The sequence below is a fragment of the Carassius carassius genome, chromosome 9, assembly GCF_963082965.1.
Source record: "Carassius carassius chromosome 9, fCarCar2.1, whole genome shotgun sequence".
NCBI classification, from domain to species: domain Eukaryota; kingdom Metazoa; phylum Chordata; class Actinopteri; order Cypriniformes; family Cyprinidae; genus Carassius; species Carassius carassius.
Window position 1 is genome coordinate 19488246 of NC_081763.1, and position 22302 is coordinate 19510547.

General features: G+C 36.0%; 1 protein-coding gene across 1 annotated transcript in view; it reads right to left on the reverse strand.

Annotated features, from left to right (window-relative positions):
- Window positions 1-772: 772 nt before the first annotated feature.
- LOC132149220 (deleted in malignant brain tumors 1 protein-like) overlaps window positions 773-22302 on the reverse strand; it is a 35244-nt gene continuing 13714 nt past the window's right edge. Inside the window, exons 4-8 of the mRNA XM_059558243.1 lie at window positions 2632-2937; window positions 2224-2508; window positions 1698-2018; window positions 1481-1618; window positions 773-1354 (exon numbers count right to left, since the gene is read on the reverse strand). Of these exons, the coding sequence (XP_059414226.1) occupies window positions 1110-1354; window positions 1481-1618; window positions 1698-2018; window positions 2224-2508; window positions 2632-2937 (1295 nt within the window). The 3' untranslated portion in view covers window positions 773-1109. The remainder of the gene's footprint in view (window positions 1355-1480; window positions 1619-1697; window positions 2019-2223; window positions 2509-2631; window positions 2938-22302) is intronic.

Here is a 22302-nt window from a genome sequence, read left to right on the forward strand (position 1 = left end):
ACAGTCTTGAAGGAGTTCCCCAAGAGATGCTTAGCACTTGTTGGCCCTTTTGCCTTCTGTCTGCGGTCCAGCTCACCCCTAAACCATCTCAATTGGGTTCAGGTCCGGTGACTGTGGAGGCCAGGTCATCTGGCGCAGCACCCCATCACTCTCCTTCTTGGTCAAATAGCCTTTGATGCCTTCAGTGTGACTCTACAATTTTCATTGTCATGAAAATAAAGAAAACTCTTTGAATGAGAAGGTGTGTCCAAACTTTTGGTCTGTAATATATATATATATATATTAAAGGGATTTAAGGGAATAAAAAAAAGAATAAAAACAGTAAAACACCTATAGCTATTGTAAAATAATACATTTAAACTATTTGTAAACAATATTTTATTTTTCTGAAAGGCTTCAGTGAAGGTCAAGTAACCATGTTCATTACACTGATTCACAATATGCACACATTCATTCTCAATTTTGTGTCTATGCTATTTTGATAACAGCTCTGTGAATGTTTCTAAATTCAATTAAGAACTACACAACATGACTCATGAAAACGCTAAACTATTTTTTTCAATTCAAAACAAACAAAAAATATCACACACACATACACAAACACTTTTAAAAATAAAATAACAAAATAAATAATTCTGTATGATTTATAAACTTGTTTTCTCATGGGGACCAAAATGTTCCCACAAGGACAAGGATTTTGAATATGGCCATCTTTGTGGGAAGATTTTTTCCCCATAACATAGAGTATACCTTAACCACACACACAAATGGGGACTTTGCAACATTATTAACTTTATTTTATAGAATGCTCAAGATCATTTGTAATCATCGTTTACAGTCCCCCTCCATAGCCCTCTGGGGGTTCGGCTCACAGTTTAAAAACTAGCAACAAACAAATTAACCTGGAAGAACAATTGATTATTCTACTTTTGAAAGTATTACACAACATTTATATTACACAACTGTATAATACACATAATATCACTTTATTATCTCAAAGCAATCCTCATTAGGCCTAACAAAGATATATCAGTCACAATCAACTGGATTTTCTTCATCGACATCAGGGTTTCCATATTTCTTTTTAGAGCCAAATTTCAATATTTTACTCAGTATTCATCACCATAGATTTCATAAATGTTATCATCAGATTTGTTTAGCACACTTTTAATCTCCGTAAAGTTTGCATTGACGTAGTCCTCTTCAGAGTCATCCGCGTCCACACTGACATTGTCCTCTTCAGAGTCATCATGATGCATGTTTTTATTATTAAATTCTACATTTTCATAATCAGAGTCATCATCCTCTTCATTTTTCTTGTCATGGGATGTACCTGCATATGTATTAGCTGCAGCTAGAGACATTGCATAGAGATGAAGGCAAAATTTATTAAAGGAAGTTGTCAATAAACGGTGGTGATGGAATATAAAATGTTAAAACTTAAAAGATATAAAATGATGTTTTCATGAAATGCTTTTACCGTTTTTGAAGGAAAACTTAAAGAGAGTTTCCTTATTCCTTTGCTTTTGTCTTCTCTTCAGCAGGAGGATGATTATGAGGAGAGACAACAAGAGCAATACACCTGATACTGCAGCACCAATGACAGGAAGCAGGGAGGCTGAGAGAGACATTAGGGGTTGAGTTCAACTTTCATTACCAGCAGTCCAGCTTGTTTTTAGACTCTTACACATGAGTACCTGTGATAGTGATGAGCAGCAGTTCAGAGGCAGGTGAACTGAAGGAGCGTGAGGAGACACTGACTTCATAAACACAACTGTAGTTTCCTTCATTTGAATATTCTGCCTCAGGAAAGAAGAAGGAGGCGGAGTGATTGACAGCTGACTCAGTCCTGGTGATGTTTGACCCTCTGAACAAGTGAAAAGAGCCTCCAGGAAACTGGGATGCAGTCGAACAGTTGATAGTGAAACTGTGGCTCCTGGTGATCACTGGCCCCTGAAGCTCCTTGTCGAACCATGCATCAGGAGCACTGTGAGAAATGCTGGGCTGCTGCAAGTTCACTAAAGAACAAAAATAACGCTTTTATATGATTACAGAAACTCGAACATAAAGCTAACTAAATAAAATAAAATAAAAATAATTAAATAAAAATGGCTTCAAGAACTGCATCTTTTCATTATAAAAAATACAGATTGCTTTCACTTCATTGCAGCTAATGTTTGTGATCTATGATGCAGGCAATAAAAATAAACTGAACACACTCACCCACAGTGATGGTTACAGTTTTGCTCGAAGGTGACTTAATAGTGTTGCTCTGGTAGGAGTATTGACAGCTGTAGTTGCCCTGATGTGAGACGTCTACATTAAGGTTGAAAGTGACACTAGATTTATGTTCCTGGGAGATTATAGATGGTCCGTTTCTGAAGAGCTGGAATTTAGCATTAGCATTGCATCTTGGTTTAGATGTTGTGCATCTGAACTGGATATTTTCTCCAGGAGAAACAACTGAATGTCTGGATGTCAAAGAAAGGGTCGGCATCTGCAGGTTGCCTGCAAAAGAAAAAGTTTATTATTTGAAAAAGTTGAAAAATGATGAAAAACATGAATCGAATGTAATTTCTGTTGCACATTTCACCCAAAATAATGTGTGAAGGTGCTTAAGATTTGACTAACCTGAACAAACAACACCAGCATCTTCTCCATGACCACAGTTATGACTTCCTAGTCCATTGTGTGGACATTGTGTGATTGTTCCTTCACTTCCTGAGCATTTAACATTATCCAGCCAGATTCGTTCACTGCCTTGACCAAAGGCAGCACCAGGAGGTGCACTGATGACTGATCCACACTGTAACTGTCTGCACACCACAGCAGCATCATTCATGTCCCATTCATCATCACACACGGTTCCCCACTGGCCATTATAACGGATCTCCACTCTTCCACAGCATGAGTCAGTCCCACTGACCAATCTTATGGCTGGTAGTTGGTTTTAAAAATGTAAGTAATAAGGATTAAAAACATGTTTTAGGGTCATGTGTCTGTTACACATTAGTTTACATAAGTTTATTTTTATTAATATTATTTGGGGCCAAACATCACGGTTTGTGTTTTTTAATCTCTGTGATTTTATTTTCACACAAAAAAGGTACATTTTCAAAACTCTTAGCATTAATTTCTAAACAGATAATCAAAACAATCTGATAGAAATTTAGTACTAATTGTTTTGAAAATATAACAAAAGTTTATTTAGAAAATTAAAGTAATTACATGTTAGAATTAAAAAGGTAATGCTAAGAATTATATATTACATACAAATTCAGCAAAACTACAGGGGAAAAAATAACATACCCTGTAAGCAGACAACACCTGCATCTTCAGAATGACTACAGTCATGTTTTCCAATAGAAGGATTTGAGCACTGTGTGAGTGATGATTCACTTCCTGAACATCTCACATCATCCAACAAGATCGGACCACTTCCCTGACCAAAATGAGCACTGGTTTGTGCTCTAACAGCTTTTCCACATCCCAACTGTTTGCACACCACAGCAGCATCATTCATGTCCCAGTGGTCATCACACACTGTCCCCCACTGGCCATTATAAAGCATCTCAACTCTTCCAGAGCAATCATTATCACCATTGACCAGTCTGATACTATAATCACCTAAAAACATTATGATATAACAAGTATTGTAACATTTAAGACTAGGTTAAACAGGCATTCATATCATGTAACTAGAATAAGAGTTTAATAAGAGTTATTAAACAGTCTGTTACTTACCGGCTGCATAAGTTAAAGCACTGGCTGTTGAGATGAAAAATGTGACATTTAAAAACATAGCAGATTAACAACTACATATAATGATTGACATTTCATAGATTATGATTCAAATACAAACTTTTCTTAGGGAAAAATAATACACAGGTCAAAACAGAATCAAAATAGAACATGCTAAGGCCAGAAACATACTTTAGACCTACATACCTGTACTTGAACAGAACTTGCTTTCAGTTATTATAGCTTCAGCAACACAAGATCGATTTTGTGTGTCACTGAATTGTAAAATGTGTCCAGAAGTAATATAAGAAGTCATAACTAATATAAGTAATATTATTATATACAGTACAGACCAAAAGTTTGGACACACCTTCTCATTCAAAGAGTTTTCCTTATTTTCATGACTGAAAATTGTAGATTCACACTGAAGGCATCAAAACTATGAATTAACACATGTGGAATTATATACATAATAAAAAAGTGTGAAACAACTGAAAATATGTCATATTCTAGGTTCTTCAAAGTAGCCACCTTTTGCTTTAATTACTGCTTTGCACACTCTTGGCATTCTCTTGATGAGCTTCAAGAGGTAGTCACCTGAAATGGTCTTCCAACAGTCTTGAAGGAGTTCCTCGAGAGATGCTTAGCACTTGTTGGCCCTTTTGCCTTCTGTCTGTGGTCCAGCTCACCCCTAAACCATCTCGATTGGGTTCAGGTCCGGTGACTGTGGAGGCCAGGTCATCTGGCACAGCACCCCATCACTCTCCTTCTTGGTCAAATAGCCCTTGATGCCTTCAGTGTGACTCTACAATTTTCATAGTCATGAAAATAAAGAAAACTCTTTGAATGAGAAGGTGTGTCCAAACTTTTGGTCTGTACTGTAAATATTATTAGGTGTGCTCCGACTGATCGGCTACCGATCACAATCAGCCGATAATCGCTTGGGATGATTGATCAGCGGTTTCTCATAAAAAGGCAGATCTCATAAAACCGATCTCAAGCTGATGACGTGCCTGTTGTGAGAGGTTTGGCATGACATGAAGTGGCACTGCCTCAGTCTCTGTCCGGTGCCGGTTAAATAATTATCAAGTAAAGTCTTCTTTATTTGTCATATAAAATACATATAAAATACAACTGTACAAATAAGGGCATGTTAAAAAAATACAGTGAAATAAAGCAGCACAAGGCACATAGAATACAAACCAGTGAAGAAGCATGAAGTGCTTCAAGATTATTTGGGAAACGGGTGCAGTGACTTTGGTTTTCAAAAAACATAATGGACCAACATCAGCAGATGACATTGCACCCCAAATCATCACAGACTGTGGAAACTTAACACTGGACTTAAAGCAGTTTGGGCTATGAGCTTCTCCACCCTTCCTCCAGACTCCAGGACCTTGGTTTCCAAATGAAATACAAAACTTGCTCTCATCTGAAAAGAGGTCTATGGACCACTGGGTAACAGTCCAGTTCTTCTTCTCCTTAGCCCAGGTAAGACGCCTCTGACATTGTCTGTGGTTCAGCAAATTCCTTGACAAGTCTGTGTGTGGTGGCTCTTGATGCCTTGACTCCAGCCTCAGTCAATTCCTTGTGACGTTCACTCAAATTCTTGAATCAATTTGCTTGACAATCCTCATAAGGCTGCGGTTCTCTCAGTTGGTTGTGCATCTTTTTCTTCCAAACTTTTTCCTTCGCCTCAACTTTCTGTTAACATGCTTTGATACAGCACTCTGTGAACAGCCAGCTTCTTTGGCAATGAATGTTTGTGGCTTACCCTCCTTGTGAAGGGTGTCAATGATTGTCTTCTGGACAACTGTCAGATCAGCAGTCTTCCCCATGTTTGTGTAGCCTAGTAACCCCACTCACAGAAACACAGAAATGTGTTGTCAACGTTGCTCTGACAATTTCAGTAAAATAGTATAGCAACTTAAAAGATACATGACATTTCTCACCAGTGAGGTAAAAACATCGTTGTTGTTGGAGCAGATGAACTTGCAGTTTTGCTATTAGTAGAGACACTGCTGCCGAACACACAGACTTGGGTAATTCACACATGCTTATTCTCTCTCTCTCTCTCTCCTAACTGCATTGGTCTGCCATCAAGCTCAAATCTCTTTTACTTGGTCTAAAATATGTTTTGGAAATAGCATCGCAACATTGGATGATGAGCGTCACACAAGAGCATTTTAAGGACAAAAACCGGACCAATGTCTTGAAATACATCATCTGAAAATTATCTTGAGGTGTGGTAACCGTAAGTTCATATGCTATGACTGTGGTATATGAATAAATGAAGCAAATAATGCTTTAAGTAAGGAATAATTGACAATGGCCCTTTCATTACTAGAAAATAATACACACCTGAGGTGTACCGCCTTATGTTGTGGCCGCAGTATAAGTTCCCAGTATGGGCTAACTGTCCTGCACACTTTCATGCCTTTTTATATAGTACATACAAACAGTATTAATTTAATACTGTTTTTAATACTTAATTTAACATTTATATTAAGTGTGTGACCACCTAGAAATTGATAACGGTGTATCTTTTAATAATTGATAATAATAGTGCGCCACTCTCATCTAGGTTCAGTTCTTCATGGTTAAAGTAATGTAGCGAGACCATGGAAGTGTCCGAAATCGCCTCCCATACCCTTAAATAGGGCACTATTTGATGGGACAGCCAGTACTGTCAGAAACCATAGTGGATGTTATTGAAAGCTTTTATTGAATCCCATAATGCACCACAATAACAAGTGTAAAACCGTACACTCAACGACTAGAGAATACCCAAAATGCACTGAGGGTCGTGCTGAATGAATTCCTGTGTCCAAATTTCCACTTTGCTGGTCCAGTGAGGGTACAGTGCAATATAATACAGCTAATATATAATACATAAAATACACACTTTCAATTCTTTCCGAACACCACAAACTCATGGTTACGTTCACACTGTCAGGTTTGGGATTGACAACTGCATTTACTTACAAGTGTGAGGTGAAATGTCCTGTTCACACAGCAGCTTACATCAGAGGCTCGGAAATTGTTATTTGAATGTGCAGCTAATCCCGCATCCCCATTCTAATGGTGACTATAAACTGTAACCATAGTGACTAAAGTAAATATTAAAGATGGCGTCGTCCAAAACTGCGAAGTCTTATCATAGTTGGCAAGACAAAAGATTTCCTCTGTCAAATCTTGCAGTTTTTATAACTCAGTCCTCAGTAAAGGGTGGACAGCAGAGCATTTGAGTAAGACGCAGACCACAAAACTGATGGGAGCAGCTCAGATGGTGGACAGTGACTGAATTTTAAACTTCAGATAATTTTCAGTTTTCTGCCAGGAAATTATCATTATATTTACAGACATTTCCTGTAACCCTAAAACTCAAAATGCAACACTCAATTACTCAAATACAGGCAAAACACCTGTGAAAAATCAGGACATTTCTTATTCATTGTACCATATTTTTACTACCAATGCACTGCTTTAAACTATTAACTTCTAATAATTTTAAAAAAAATGTGTACTAGTTAATAAGAAAATATAAAAATGTGACTGTTCAATAATAAAAATAAATAAAATTATGTAAAAAAATCATCACCAATCATAAAAATTGATTACTTTTATGAATAATTATGTTTATATTATTTAACAAAATAATCTAAATTAACATATTTCAAATAAGACAGCACATTCACATTCACAACCCACTGAGCACCTGATTAGTTGTTCTATTCACACATGAATAACTTGTAAGATTTACTTTTTTTAAATTTAAAAACACATTTTAAGTAAATTTTACTGCTCTAATATCATATATCATATAATATAACTTACATTCTACTACCGAGTAAAATCTATTACTACTACTGAACTTAACATTCATGAAGAAATTATATCTAATTGCACTCTAATTATGTAAATATTACTTAATTATTATTAATTAAGAAGTTGTGTTTAAAGGGATAGTTCACAAAAAAAAATGAAAATTTGATGTTTTTCTACATTTTGGATACCCAGGGCATCCAAAATGTAGGTGACTTTGTTTCTTAAGCAGGCTCCAAAAGGGAGTCAATCCCATAGACTCCTAATGTTAAAAATGCCCAACTTTACAGCAGAAAAAAAACATGTTTACAGCCTGGTACAAAAAATTATTATGTTGTTCTCTATGACTAATTTTGTCTGTGAGGGCGGTCAATTTTTTTTATAACTCATCTGTTTAAATTATATTAAGCCTTAAAGTTCTGCATAATTAAGGGCTCATCCACTTTAGTGACAGGTGATTGCCGCTACTATCAGCATCCAGCTCCTTCCTTTTTGCCCATTTTTGATTATTTTGGAGTGACACACAGTGACGTGTGTAAACTTTAGTTATAAGGACCCAAGTGGACCTCAAGGACCTCAGTCGGAAAAGGGTGGCTTGCCCACTTCAGGTTGGTGGAGAGTTCCTGCCTCAAGTGGAGGAGTTCAGGTATCTTGGGGTCTTGTTCACGAGTGAGGGAAGGATGGAACGGGAGATTGACAGACGGATCGGTGCAGCTTCTGCAGTAATGCGGTCGCTGTACCGGTCTGTCGTGGTGAAGAAGGAGCTGAGCCGCAAGGCGAAGCTCTCGATTTACCGGTCAATCTACGTTCCTACTCTCACCTATGGTCATGAGCTTTGGGTCATGACCGAAAGGACAAGATTCCGGATACAGGCGGCCGAAATGAGCTTTCTCCGCAGGGTGGCTGGGCTGGGTGTTCCGGGCGCGTCCGACTGGGAGGAGACCCCGGGGAAGACCTAGGACACGCTGGAGAGACTATGTCTCCCGGCTGGCCTGGGAACGCCTCGGTGTCCCCCCAGAAGAGCTGGAGGAAGTGTCTAGGGAGAGGGAAGTCTGGGGTTCTCTGCTTAGACTGCTGCCCCCGCGACCCGGCCCCGGATAAGCGGAAGAAGATGGACCCAAGTGGATTCCTGGGTTCATTGTCAAAGTGACGGACCTTCTCTCATACCAGGTCATGCTTGGAGATGGAGAACACACAACCTCTGGATCACGAGTCTGAATCTCTAACCATTAGGCCACAACTTCCCCCTTAATTTAAAAGGAAGGATTTTGCATTACGTCAAAAAAAAAAAAAAAAAAGAAAAGAAAAAAAAACCCTGAAAGCTGATTAAAGCTTGCTGTGTTGTTTGAATGGGCTTTGATATCTCCAGCTTGACTGTTGATTTGAGGGACAAGTTATCACAAAAACAACACTAGCAACAGGTGCTTCAGGGTTAGGTGGTATGTTACCTTAGCATAGTGACAAAACACAACAATTTCTGAGTTCAATACAATTTTATTGCTCTAAACTCACTTTATAAAATAAAATAAAAATTATATGTGTACTGTGCTAGACTAACTTGTTACAGCATTTGTATACTGTTGCCTATTGGTCTGAATTGCATCTATTTGCCCTTGTAAGTCGCTTTGGATAAAAGCATCTGCTAAATGATCAAATGTAAATGCATTATGTCAGCTGAGTGTATGAAATATCAGAAACTAACCTTTTGATATACTGGGCAAATTTTTTGGGAAGAATATTTTGTCCAAACACACATGCGTGGATTCAAGTACAATACTTTTAGATTAAAATTTACTCAATACTTCTATGTACATTTTAAAACTGTTATTCTCCTTGATTTTTAATATTACAAGTTTAATATTAGAACTTATGATGGTTTATTTAATATATTTTACAACACAGTTGTGAGTGCAGAAAATGCACAGGTGTGTCAATAATAGAATGCATTTGTCAATCCCATAAATAACTGAAATGTGTGTGAATGCAACCATATAAATGACTCCAATAAAAGACTGACAACCATATTCTGCTGCTGTGTGAAGGAGTCCAATGTTTGTTCTAAAATTGGTTCAAAATAACAGACATGTTTCTAGCTTATCTGTCCTCCAGCTAGATAGATAATATAGAGAAAGAAATTTGTAGTCTGTGAAATCTGTCAACTTGGCTTACCAAAACCTAAGAAAGGAACTATAGCAACAGTATGCCACTCTGGAATTTTTCCATTTAGTAACAGACAGTCAAACAACAGCACAAAACATTTTAGTCTACTCACAAATTTATGAGAATGTTGCCTATATAGATAGACACTATGTATTGTGTACTGTAGCGGACTGTAACAGTTGCAGGGAAATGTTATGTTGTTTGTGGCGGGATGTATCCTAGTCTTTTGACATAGTTCTTTCTTCCTACCCTTCACGATCCCAATTTTTTGTAAAAGCTCCATTAAATGTAAGCTCCATTTTATCATTTTATCATTTATCATTTTATCATCAGTCAAAATCATATCAAGGCAGCTCAAACATCCCTGAAGGATAATTATTAGACCGTGTCTAAATAAAAGTTAACATAAAACATTACAAAAAGCCACTAGTTTCAGTTCCGTTTTGGAAAGAGCAAATGGTAAAAACTCTGAAACTAAACCTGAGAGATGACAGATCAACATAGTATTTAGTAGCATATGGCACCACCACCAACATACACAGTTCATAAACATCAACAATACTGTTTTAAACATGAAATATTATTGTAGACATATACAAATATTTCAACATTGAATGTTAATCTTTAAACTACATATGTAATTAAAATAGGAACTGCAAAGATTGTAAATTGAATTTACCTATCAAAAAGAGAAGAGGAGGTCTTGACATGGTAATCCTTGCTTTGTTCCCAAATGGACTTAAGATCTATCGATCTGCTCTTTTTAAAACATACAAAACCAAAACTGCAAACACACACATTCACTTCCCCTTTTAACTGTTTTAAAAATGAATTAAGACAAGAAAACTACCCCTTTTTTACCCAGCCTCTTTCACGCGTTTCGCTTGACTTCATTGCAAAGAGACATTCTCTATGAGATGACAATCTTAAGAAGAATCCAGTCCTTTTACTTAAGATTACCTACTGTAGACTTCTTGAACTCAGTCATCACTCACTATCTCTTATAAGATTAGAAATGAGCTTAGATATTAATTAGATTACTGATTTTAAAACACAACAGATCATAAAATTACAAGGGTAGTCTTATGAATTTAAGAGGTATTTACTTCATGGATCATAAGAAAATCTGATGGTGCTTTTGTGAGAAATAAAACTTTCACTCTGCGCAGTTATTATGAGTTCAGTCCATTTCTCTGTCAAGATCTGCCCTCTAGTCTATTTTTATTCAATTAAGATTGTATCCTTATACAAGGTAATTTACACCACAAATTACTGTTAGAATATGTAAATAAAACAAACTGTATTATTTTTTTTAAATGATAATATTATTGTGTGCACAATTGTGTTCATATGTGCCATCGCAAACATTTTTTTATTTTTATCAACAGTTTAATGTGGGCAAGTTTCATGAAAAAACAACAGCATTTTAAACAAAAAGCTGAGAAAAACATGTTTTTGTAAAATATTTTTGATCAGATTCAGAACGATGATCAAAACAGATGGAAGATTGCTTCCATCAATATATCCAGCTTGCATGGTCCTACAGCACTTTTCCTGTGCTGTTTTTTATTCAGTAACATTGGGCAGTTTTGATTTATTTGCTGTTTAATGCTTGATGATAACTTTTACATATGCATCTGCTTACATTCGTAATCACTTATTTCTGCTTCTTCTTTGCTGTGTTTTGATCCAATTTGAGAAATTTCCATCAGTGGCGGGGAAGCGTTATCTCATGAATGATGGATTCTGTCAATGGTGGGGAGAGTTAAACAGCCCGCATGAAAAAAGTACCTTTTATGATATATATGATCAAAGTCCAAAACTGACACTTGCTTAGTACTACATATACGTAAAATGTGACTTTTTAAAAGCATCTGACCCTCACTGTTTTCATCTCGGGGTCAGGAATTGTCTGTTTGACCCAGAAATGAAAGCTTAACCCCAAGGCATCCAAGATGTAGGTTGCTTTGGTTCTTCAATAGAACACAAATCAAGATTTTTAACTCAAACCATTGCAGTCTATCAGTCTTATAATTGATGTGAATGGGAATCATGGCTAAATAAAAAAAAACTATAAAAAACACACAAGCAAAACTAAAATAAACCCAGTGGTTTGTGACGATACATTGATTAAAGACACAAAACGATCGGTCTCTCTGATGCACTGCAATGCCAGAACTGTACTGAATTCGTCCTCGACAGCCAATGCATGATGAATTGTCGATACACTGATGTGTAAAGACACAAAAGAATCTGTGCAAGAAACTGAACAGTATTTATATAGTTTTTTTTTTTTACCTCTGATGCTGAACTGTCTGAACTGTACTAAGCGTGTTCTTGACACAGCCTGTGCGTGAGTTGTGACAAATCCTCTTCTTCTTAGTTTACGGTGTAATGCAGACTTATAAAGTGCATTGCAGTCACCTATCTCTCAAATGGACCATTGACACTCCTACAGTAATTGAGATTATAGATAGAGTGACAATGGTCCATTAATGTATAAATAAATGCTGAAATTAACACGAACTAAGATTAATAAATGCTGTGGAAATATTGTTCATTATTATTAATGTTATTTATATATGTTCACTAATGAACATTATTGAAGAATGACAGCAGATGAGGTATTACGTGCATAGCACTGCAACCAAATTAACATTTTACACAGTTTAATGTAGCAATGTGGTCGCTCAGTTTTTCAAGATCAGTTTTAATCATGTAAATGTTAATAGATTTGAACAAAGAAATAAATTGTTACAAACATTACGCACAGGCCGTTATTGCAAATACAAAAATAAGACGAATAAAGAAAATGTGGTACTTATTAAAATAATCATCCTTTACTTCAATATATGAACACAGAAACCTGCTGTTAACAGGTTAATTACTTTTCATATTTGTTTGTTAATAAATGAACTGAATTCATTTCTAGTCTTGGGCATAATGACGTGATTACTTGGCATGGCCGCCATGTTAATGGCCTCCTTTACTGCTACTCGGACTACTGCGCAGTGTTTAGACATACTCCCTCTCAGCCGTGTGTCTTAATTTGATTAATTAAAAATCTATTTCAACCAGCTGGGGCAGCTGTGGCCTAATGATTAGAGAGCTGGACTAGTTACCAGAAGGTCATTGGTTCGAGTCTCAGTGCTGGCAGGAGTTGTAGGTGGGAGGGAGTGAATGAACAGCGCTCTCTTCCACCCTCAATACCCATGGCTGAAGTGCCCTGAACCCCCAGTTGCTCACCGTGTGTGTGTTCACTTCTCTTCACTTTGGGGTGTTGATCGACTCCATCTACATTTTGATAATTATTCTGAATCCAATTCACAGCCTTTTTTCAGCTTTTTGTTAAACATTATTTCTTTGCTTAAAATATGGATGCAATTCATGGGTTGATGGGTGGTGTTAGAGCAGTGGATAAGACGCATGCCTGTGGTGTGAGAGACCCGGGTTCGAATCCACTGTGAAACGCCAGTGTGTCCCTGAGCAAGACACTTAACCCCTAGTTTCTCCAGAGGTGTGCGACCTCTGACATATATAGTAATTGTAAGTCGCTTTGGATAAAAGCGTCAGATAAATGTAAATTCAGGAAGCATTTTGGCCTGAAGCATTCCTCTATTTACGCTCCAGTATCCCATAATCATAGTTTCAAACCATCTATTATGGATTCTGCCTTTCAACTCTGGAGTGACAGAGGTATCACGGCTATCAAAGACCTCTATGACAACCTCTATGGGAGCAGGATTTGGGGATATATTGAGGAAGACCAATGGGACCAGATTCTGGAGTTAGTCCATAACTCTTCCATCTGTGCACGGCACGGACTGATTCAATGTAAATTAATACATAGGACTTACTACACTAACCACAGATTGTCCAAGTTCTATCCCAATGTTGCAGATGCCTGTAATAGGTGCAACCAATCTCCTGCAGACTTCATTCACATGTTTTAGTCATGTTCAAAGCTAGTAGACTTTTGGTTTAAAATATTTGACACTCTTCACACGGCCTACCATTGTGTAACAAACCCAAATCCTTTGTCTGCCCTTTTTGGTATATCACATGGCAGCATGAAACACAACAGCTGAAACACAACACTCTTTGGCCTTCTGTACCTTCCTTGCTAGGTGCTTGATCTTGCTTAACTGGAAGAAGGCCCTGCCTCCATCATACGACAGATGGATTAAAGAAATCCTATATAATCTAAAACTTGAGAGGCTAAGGTTCTCCCTTATAGGCTCCTTGAGGAGATTTGACAAAACTTGGAACCCCTTGCTTTCCATCATTGACTCTCTAGACATCATGCCTGAAGAGTGAAATGTTTATGTCCTCAGGATTTACAGTGTAACTAACCACCAATGCAAAGATTTTTTATTTACTTATTTATTATTTTTCATTTTATTGTATTGTGTTTGTCATCCAAGAGCAGGGGGCATCAGGGTGTGAGATCCCATGTAGGGGATAGGAATGGTGTTTTGTGGGGAGGTGAGGGGGAGTGGGGAAAAAAATGAAAAATTGTGAGCACTATTTCATATTTATAAGTACTGTTTGACATTTTGTACACTTTGTATGGTTGGTGCTCAATAAAACATATTTGAAAAAAAAACAAAACAAAAAACAAACAAACATTATTTCTTTATTCATTATGGAACATACCCACATTAAAGTGTTTACAAGGAGAATACATGAAGCCAGAATAACATGTTTTTCAGCAGTGTTTTGTTTACAAGCAGATACCCTGTTCTTTCTTTGGATGTTTTGTATGTGCAGATATTCATATAACAAACTATATACAAATTCAAACCTAAATAGGGACATAGTATACTTAAATTATGATGTGAAGTTCACTTAAAGGTACAATTTGTAAGACATTTGCAGTAAAATATCCAAAAACCACTAGGCTAGTGTTATATATTTTGTCTAGCTGATTACTAACAATATCTCTAATGTTTTCAACTACTTGTAAATCATGAGAAAATTCCCATTCTAAACAGTGACACGGGGCAGTGCAGTCACCTGTCAGTGACATTAGTTACCCTTTGTTACCACCTTTACTGACGTAGAAACCACATGACAACAGTATCGTGGACAAATGCGGAAGTAGCTTCGCGACAAACTTCAACTAGAAAGAGATGCAAGAGATCTCGCTTGTGTTTTACTTGACAGGTGAGTTGTATCTGAGTTCGTATCTTTACAGAAAACGTATGCTATTATAACGATCAACAAGATTTGTATTATGGGGCATACACGGCAAACGCGGGGCATCACGTCTATAGACCCGCGCGAGGACGCGTCTGATCCGTAGTCTGATCGTGTCTTTGCATTGACCTTGTATGTAATCTACTCGCGCAAATCGTTGAATTGAATCGTTGCATTAAATCCATGATTTATCTTTGTCTGATTGATGGCCTTCAGCGGTTAGATTGAAGTCAACAAATCCCATCATTCCACGCTCCTTCTTAGCGTCATCAAACCACGCGATTGTTATTGTTTTGATAGTGCGCCCTCCAGTGGCAGATCCTACAACCTGTACCTTTAAAGAAAACTTATGAGTTGCAGTATAACTGAGACTATACTTCAAAGTGTACAAAGTATTTAATCAGTAAACTATGAGTATACCTATAAGTTCACTTTTAGTATAATTGCAGTACAAACTACAAACATAGAGATAAACTAGTTGTGTACTCAAAGTTTGCTACACTGTTATACTTAAAGTATACTTAAAAGTATACTCTTATATACTAGAAAGTGGGCCAATATAGTCCCAAGGTGTACTGAAACAGTACTCTTAAAAGTATACTACTAGAACACTGATAATTGTATACTTGCTATATGAAGTATACTTAAAAATATACTTGAACTTAAGTCAAATAAACTTGAAATATACCACTTTTTGGTAAAAGTATTCAGTTTTCAGATAATGTACAAATCTCAATTTCGAAAATTTGACACTTTAGACTGGTTTTGTGGTCCAGGGTCACATATTTATAGTTAAATCTGTCATTAGGTTAGTTTTGTATAGGTACAGTATTTATGTAAAGCATTCATATAGTTTGTATTTTTTATAGGTAAACATGTAAATCTATAGTCAAAATCTGTTTTACTTAATTGTTGTTTGTCTGTGTTTATGCAGCACCATGGTCCTGTGAAGCATGACATTTCATTCCACTGTATGTCCACACATGTAGCAGAATGACAATAAAGCTCAACTTGACTTGACTTATGTTTCATTTAATGAATGACAACCTACAGTATGTAAAATTTCAAATGATCTCTGCAAAGAAGTGAAACTAACTGCTTACATGTGATAGAAATTGCAAAGGGGAATAAAGAAACCAAATCATATAGGCAGTACTCTGAAATGGCGTTAAAGTGTAGTATTCAGTGGGATTTCCTAGTTTTGGTTATTTTTCAGGATGTGTTTTAACACATTCAGAGATTAGCTCTGTTCTCAGAATACGTAAACTGTGAAGCAGATTTGAGGAAGTGCCCTTCTGGACACACAGAGGGCAGAGACTGTGAAACAGTGACAACATATTCAGCATTTCCTGAGCCCAGAGAAATAAAAACTGGATTTACAGTGTATTTGCAGTTGTAATTTTATTCAGAGGCAACTTGTGTAGAATACATATATTAATAAAATATATAATTTTTAACATATTAAAGTCTTTGTTTAAACTGTTGTTTAAAAATATTTTATTTTCAATTATTTAGGCATCCAGTGGGCAGTCATGACAAAAGGCAGACATCACACAGTAACAGTAACTCATTTGCGGTTGTCTAACAACAACAACAACTGAGAGATGAAGACACACAGATGGGCTGTGGGTAGTTGTGTCACACTGTGAACGGATACAGCTACTGCTTTCTCTCTCAGCGAGTTTCCTTATTGGTTGCTTCTTTAGAGAACACAAATCTTGAGAAGCTGTCAAAAACACTATATCACTTTTAATAAAAGTTCATACTTTTTTGCTAAAGCTCTGTTAACAACTGCTAATTTGCTAGTTAACCATTTTCAGTCAAATAGACAAACTGATGCTTTGCTACAAGAAAAGATAATCCACACTTACATTCCAGATATTTCTAGATAATTAATAAAAGTAATGTTCAAAGAGTCTTTGTTCTCTTTATATACAAAGAATAATTTATACTTGGACATTGATTATTGGTTATAATGAATAATTCACTGCGGACTTTACTTGTTCCTTGCCTGGCAATTCTTGCTCCATTTTTGTGTGGCACTTTTGTGTAGCAATGGACTCTTGTCTTGTCTGATATTTAGTACTGTTATCCATTCAGAAGGTACTGGGTCTTTTATTTTGTGAAAAAATTCCCATCAAATAGCTTTCATAAATCTTCATAGTTACTGTCCAGTGAACTTCTGTTTTCTGTAATATTTACATTGATGTAGTCCTGTTCTGAATCGTCTGTTTCCACATTGACGTAGTCTGGTTCAGAGTCATTTTGATCTACATTGATGTAATCTTGATCAGAGTCAGAGTTTACATCATCATGATCACCATCATCCATATCTACAAGCTCATAGTCATCCACAGCAGGCACTTCATTCTGGTCATTATGGAGCACACCTTGCATATTAACTGCACCATGGGATACAAAGTGCATTGGAAAAAACAACAACAACGTTTTACTATGATGGTAAGATGTTTCAACACTGATATTGGCAATACCAAATTAAAGGTAAAGTACATTGCTGAAATCATTCTCACCTTTTGAACGGGAGCTTATTTGGATTTTCTTTTGTTTTTGTCTCCTCCTCACCAGGAAAGTGATCAGCAGTGCAGACAATATGAGCAGTACAGCTATTACCACAACACCAATGATAATAAATGAAGAAGCTGGAGGGAAGATTTTAGTACATTAAAAAGAGTACACCCTATCTTCAGAATGGCATACTACTGTAATGTTTCTGCTGAATGATTCCATATATTTGTTTTTAGCTAATCGTTTAAATTAAATATTCAATTTGCTCATGAATTAAGGTGTGGTCAAATTTATCATTGCTAAAATTAGAATCTGTGCAATCAGGATTTTTGCACAAGGGCAAATTTCCCCATGTAGGTTTCGCTCATTCAAATTTGGGCTCTTGACCAGTAGAAAGCTGCTTGGTTTGAAAGTGATTTCTGTGTGAGCTGTGCTTCATTCATCAGTGTACATGAACAATGGAGATTTGCCCAGAAAAATCTCATTGACATTTCACAAATATGACTGCACATCACTATTAAAGACAGACACTTGTTGTCACCTACTGGCATATTGTAACATGCCAAAAGAATCACTGAAGTTCCCCACAACTCATACACAGACTGACAGTCAGTCTCAAACCTCGTGCTGTTGAACTACACCAGCACACTTGCAAAGTACACTTTGATTTAGGGAAATACTAAATCCTCATACCTGAACATATGACTCCAGCTTCGTTACTCTGAGGACAATTATTTCCATTCTTTTCAAAGCACTGTGCGATGGATGACTCGTCTCCGTTACAGTTGATCTTGCTTAGCCAGACATTACCCCTTACCCCAAAAAGAGATTGGCCATCTGCAATAACAGCTCTTCCACATCCCAACTGTCTGCACACCACAGCAGCATCATCAATGTCCCAGGATTCACCACACAATGCCTCCCACGTGCCATTATAAAATAACTCAACTCTTCCAGAGCAGGCATCCAAGCCATTGACCAGACTGATGTTTTGAGCTCCTGTTGAATAGAGAAAATTAAAAGTGTGGTTCACAGTTTTTTTTTCAAGGCTTGATTGTGTTTATGAGGTGCAGTCTAACATGTGTTAATGCTTAGTTTAAAAAACAAACAAAAAAAAACATTATTTTCTAGATAATTTACCTTTATTCCACAACTCTCTCTCCCTTCTCTGATCAACATGCTGATCATTTCCTGCTTTTATGAAGCCCCTCCCTAAGAAATAAGCAATGTGCTCTGATTGGGTAGCGAGCCCAGTGTGTTGTGATTGCATAAAACCACTTTAGTGTGCATCTAAATGTCCAGGCCCTCACTTCAGTGGCATGTGCTCTGACTGAATTGTAAATAACGGCATCATTAACCCATTTAAGCCCACCAGCAACTATACACTTGTAAGTATATCATGAGGAAATGGGGTATACTGTGTTAATAGGTTAATAAATCAAGGTTATTGGTCTTTTTTAGTGCTTTTTGCTTTCATAATATCTCACCTAAAACATAACTTAACCCTTTAAATGACATATCTACTGTACAGTAGACCTTAATTTGATAGGTAATAAATCTGTAAAAGGAGGAGATGAGAGATCAATCTTTTCCCAGCTCTGCTGCCCCTCTTCTGTGTCTGCTTTTGACATGGGGGTGGAGATTTCCAGTTTTCAAGTGACAACACCAGTTTACAAACTTCCGTCAGTCACACAAAAGGAAGAATGGAAAGATAAAGAGCTAATACATGGAATCAACTGCTGTAGATGATATTTTTTACTCTTTTATGACATTATAGCCCGGTTTCATAGTCAGATCTTAGACTAAGACATGATTAGGACATAAATTCAATTCAACTGGGAAATTTAATTAATTTTTATTAACATGGCTTAAAAAAAAACATTACTGGTGTGAATCTTCAGACAAAACAAAGGCACTGATATGTTTTTAAGATCTATCAGCGCAAGTTTCTTTCAGTTAAAACAAATCAGATTTACATTTAATCTGGGACCATGCTTAAGTCTTGTCTGTGAAACTGGGGGTATGTCTTATAAGGGGCAAAATATTGAGGCCCCTTTATCCCATTCATTTTATGACTAGTAGCTTATAATTTCATTATAAAGTTGAAATTCAGACAAGTAATGAGTTTACATTTATATTATTATATGAAATCAGCTACTACAGTCAGCCATCGAATACTGTGGACCTAATGTAATTTTCTTTCAGGGATACCTTTTTTATTATATAGATGTACTATTTTCTTCATTCCAATTTTTTATTTATTTATTTATTTTTATTTAACTAGCATACCTCTAAGAATGAAAATACCTGCATGTTCAATAATAAGTTAATAAAAAAATAAAAAAATAAAAACAATCATGTGTGTAGCCTACAAATGATAATTATTTTAAAAAGCATATACGGTATTTTAAAAAGAATATCATTAATTTGAATGAATATCAAGGACTTTTCTCAGGGTTAATCCATTTGACCTAATTAATATGTACCTATTCATAAAATATGTGATATTGTACATATTTACATCACAAAGAATAGCATGCAAATATGTTTATGTGAATTTATTATGGTACTACTTTTACCTTCACTGCAGTTTTCCTTATAGGCTACCTGTAGGATACTAGGATACTAAAACTGCTTACGTTAGGGACAGTTCACCCAAAAATGGAAATTGTGTCATCATTTTGTCATCATCAAGTTGCAAACCTATTAGTTCCTTTCTTCTGTTGAGCACAGAAGAAGATATTTTGCAGAATGTTGATAATGTTGACCAAACAGTTAAATGCGTAATTTTCTTTCAGGTATACCTTTTTATTAAATAGATGTAATATTCTCTTCATTCTATTTATTTTAATTTATTCATTTAATTTTCTCATGCACAATACCCTGTTGGGGCAACTTAATGGCTGCACTGTTATGAACTATGTTCCACCATTTTAAGACAACAGATTTGTTGTGTTTTCATATTCAAGAGATTATAAGCTAGAAGCAGCCTTTTTTTGGGATTTGCATCGAATGTTCTTCAACTTTTCTGCATAATAAATTTGTTTATGAATAAAGATTGATCTGTTGACAGCAGTTATTTTGAGTTAAATGCCAAATGCACTCCTTCTATTCTAATTTGACACTGAAGGGGTGAATATACAACATATTTGCCCAACGGCAACTATAGTGGCTGCACATTCAAATATGATTTTCCAAGAAAAAAAAAAAAAACCTGGGGAAAATAAATGCAGAACATGTTCACATAGAACACTGTTAACATTACTATATATATAAAACCATTCAGAAAAATATCACATTAGTTTCAGCACCTGTGCAAGCACTGCTTTTAATGATAGGCCTGTTTTTTGTTTTGTTGTTGTCTCATACTTTTAGATATGTTGTTACTTGTAAATGCTGCTGCATTGTTAGCTTTTAATATACGGTTTTATCCTGATTAAAGGTTTAATAAAGGACGGCACCTGTATTAAAACTGTATGGTTTCAGAAGACCTGGAATACAACACATAAGCTGTATGGAAAACTTTTTTTTTTTAAGCTTGAAAGCTTAAAAAGTCTACTTTAATTGTAACTGCATGGAAAAAAATATAATAATGAAAATCTTTATTTCTCCTTTTTCTAATTTCTCTTTGTGGAGTCCACAGAAAAAAAGAAAGTAATTCAGATTTGCTCAAATTTTGAGTGAACTATTCCTTTATCAATAATATAGAGTAGAAACATTTAGGTAATCATTCAAAACCATCACTGTCAAAGAGAAAACATAAGGAATTTTAAAATTTAGAATAGAATTTATCACAAAATTTTGTATGTTTAAGTATTAAGCAAGTATTTTTTTGTTTGCTGTCTTACATTTTCTTTGATAATATAAGGTGAATTTGTTTGCAATAAAAACTGCTTTTTATGCAGGACACTACTGCTTCTGATGATATACAGAGTTCATGTATTTGTAAAAAGCCTGAACAGTAACCCTTCTAATTTATATTAATGTTTATTTAATAATTTAAACAGTGTATATCATTTAATATAATAATAAATGTCAATAATAATATCAATTTAAAAACTGTTTACCAAGTGTGAAGTCAAGCAGTGATCTCAGCATTTCTGTTCTTTCATTGATCGATGTCCGTGGTGTGCATCTCTGTTGCTCTTCACATGTTCTCTGAGTCAGACAGAAACTAGCTCTGTGTGAACAGAACTACTAGTTCCTCATTTTACTGCTACCACCCCGTCTTACTAAACACTTCAGCTTCTCAAGAGAGTAAATCAGGAGAAATAGCTTATTATTTATTTATGTTTAAGCAGAAGCTAATCTCAGTAACCACTGTGATCTGTGAAATACCCACTACCCTCTATACTAAATATTTCTCTATAATAAATATAAGCACTTGTTTTTAGTTCAACCTTTCAGCATTCTACCAACTGATGTGCACTTTAATATGCTAGTCAGTTTGCACTAGACTTTGCAAATAAGTCATTCAATGTCAGCTTATTCTGTTCTTTATAAAGCAAACACAAGTTGTCTCTTCAAATGTTTGAAATCTCTTTGAGAACGTGTGCTCTTAATGTGCTGCTGCACTTAGACATATTCACATTGTTCACACATTTTAAGGTTTCTGAAACTTGTGGTTAAATGCGTGTATATGAAGACACACCACACTGGCCAATACAGATCATTAGTACAGCCTTATTCCATTTTTTATGTTTAGCAGAGCTATATTGTCAGTTCAAGCCAGTCTACTTTTAAGTTAGTGGCTCAGATCTGTAACCATTAAGCCACACCAACTTACATACTGGTGCCACCTTCATGCTATTTGTAAGGTTCCTAATATTGTTTTGCTAGTCTCCTACAAAA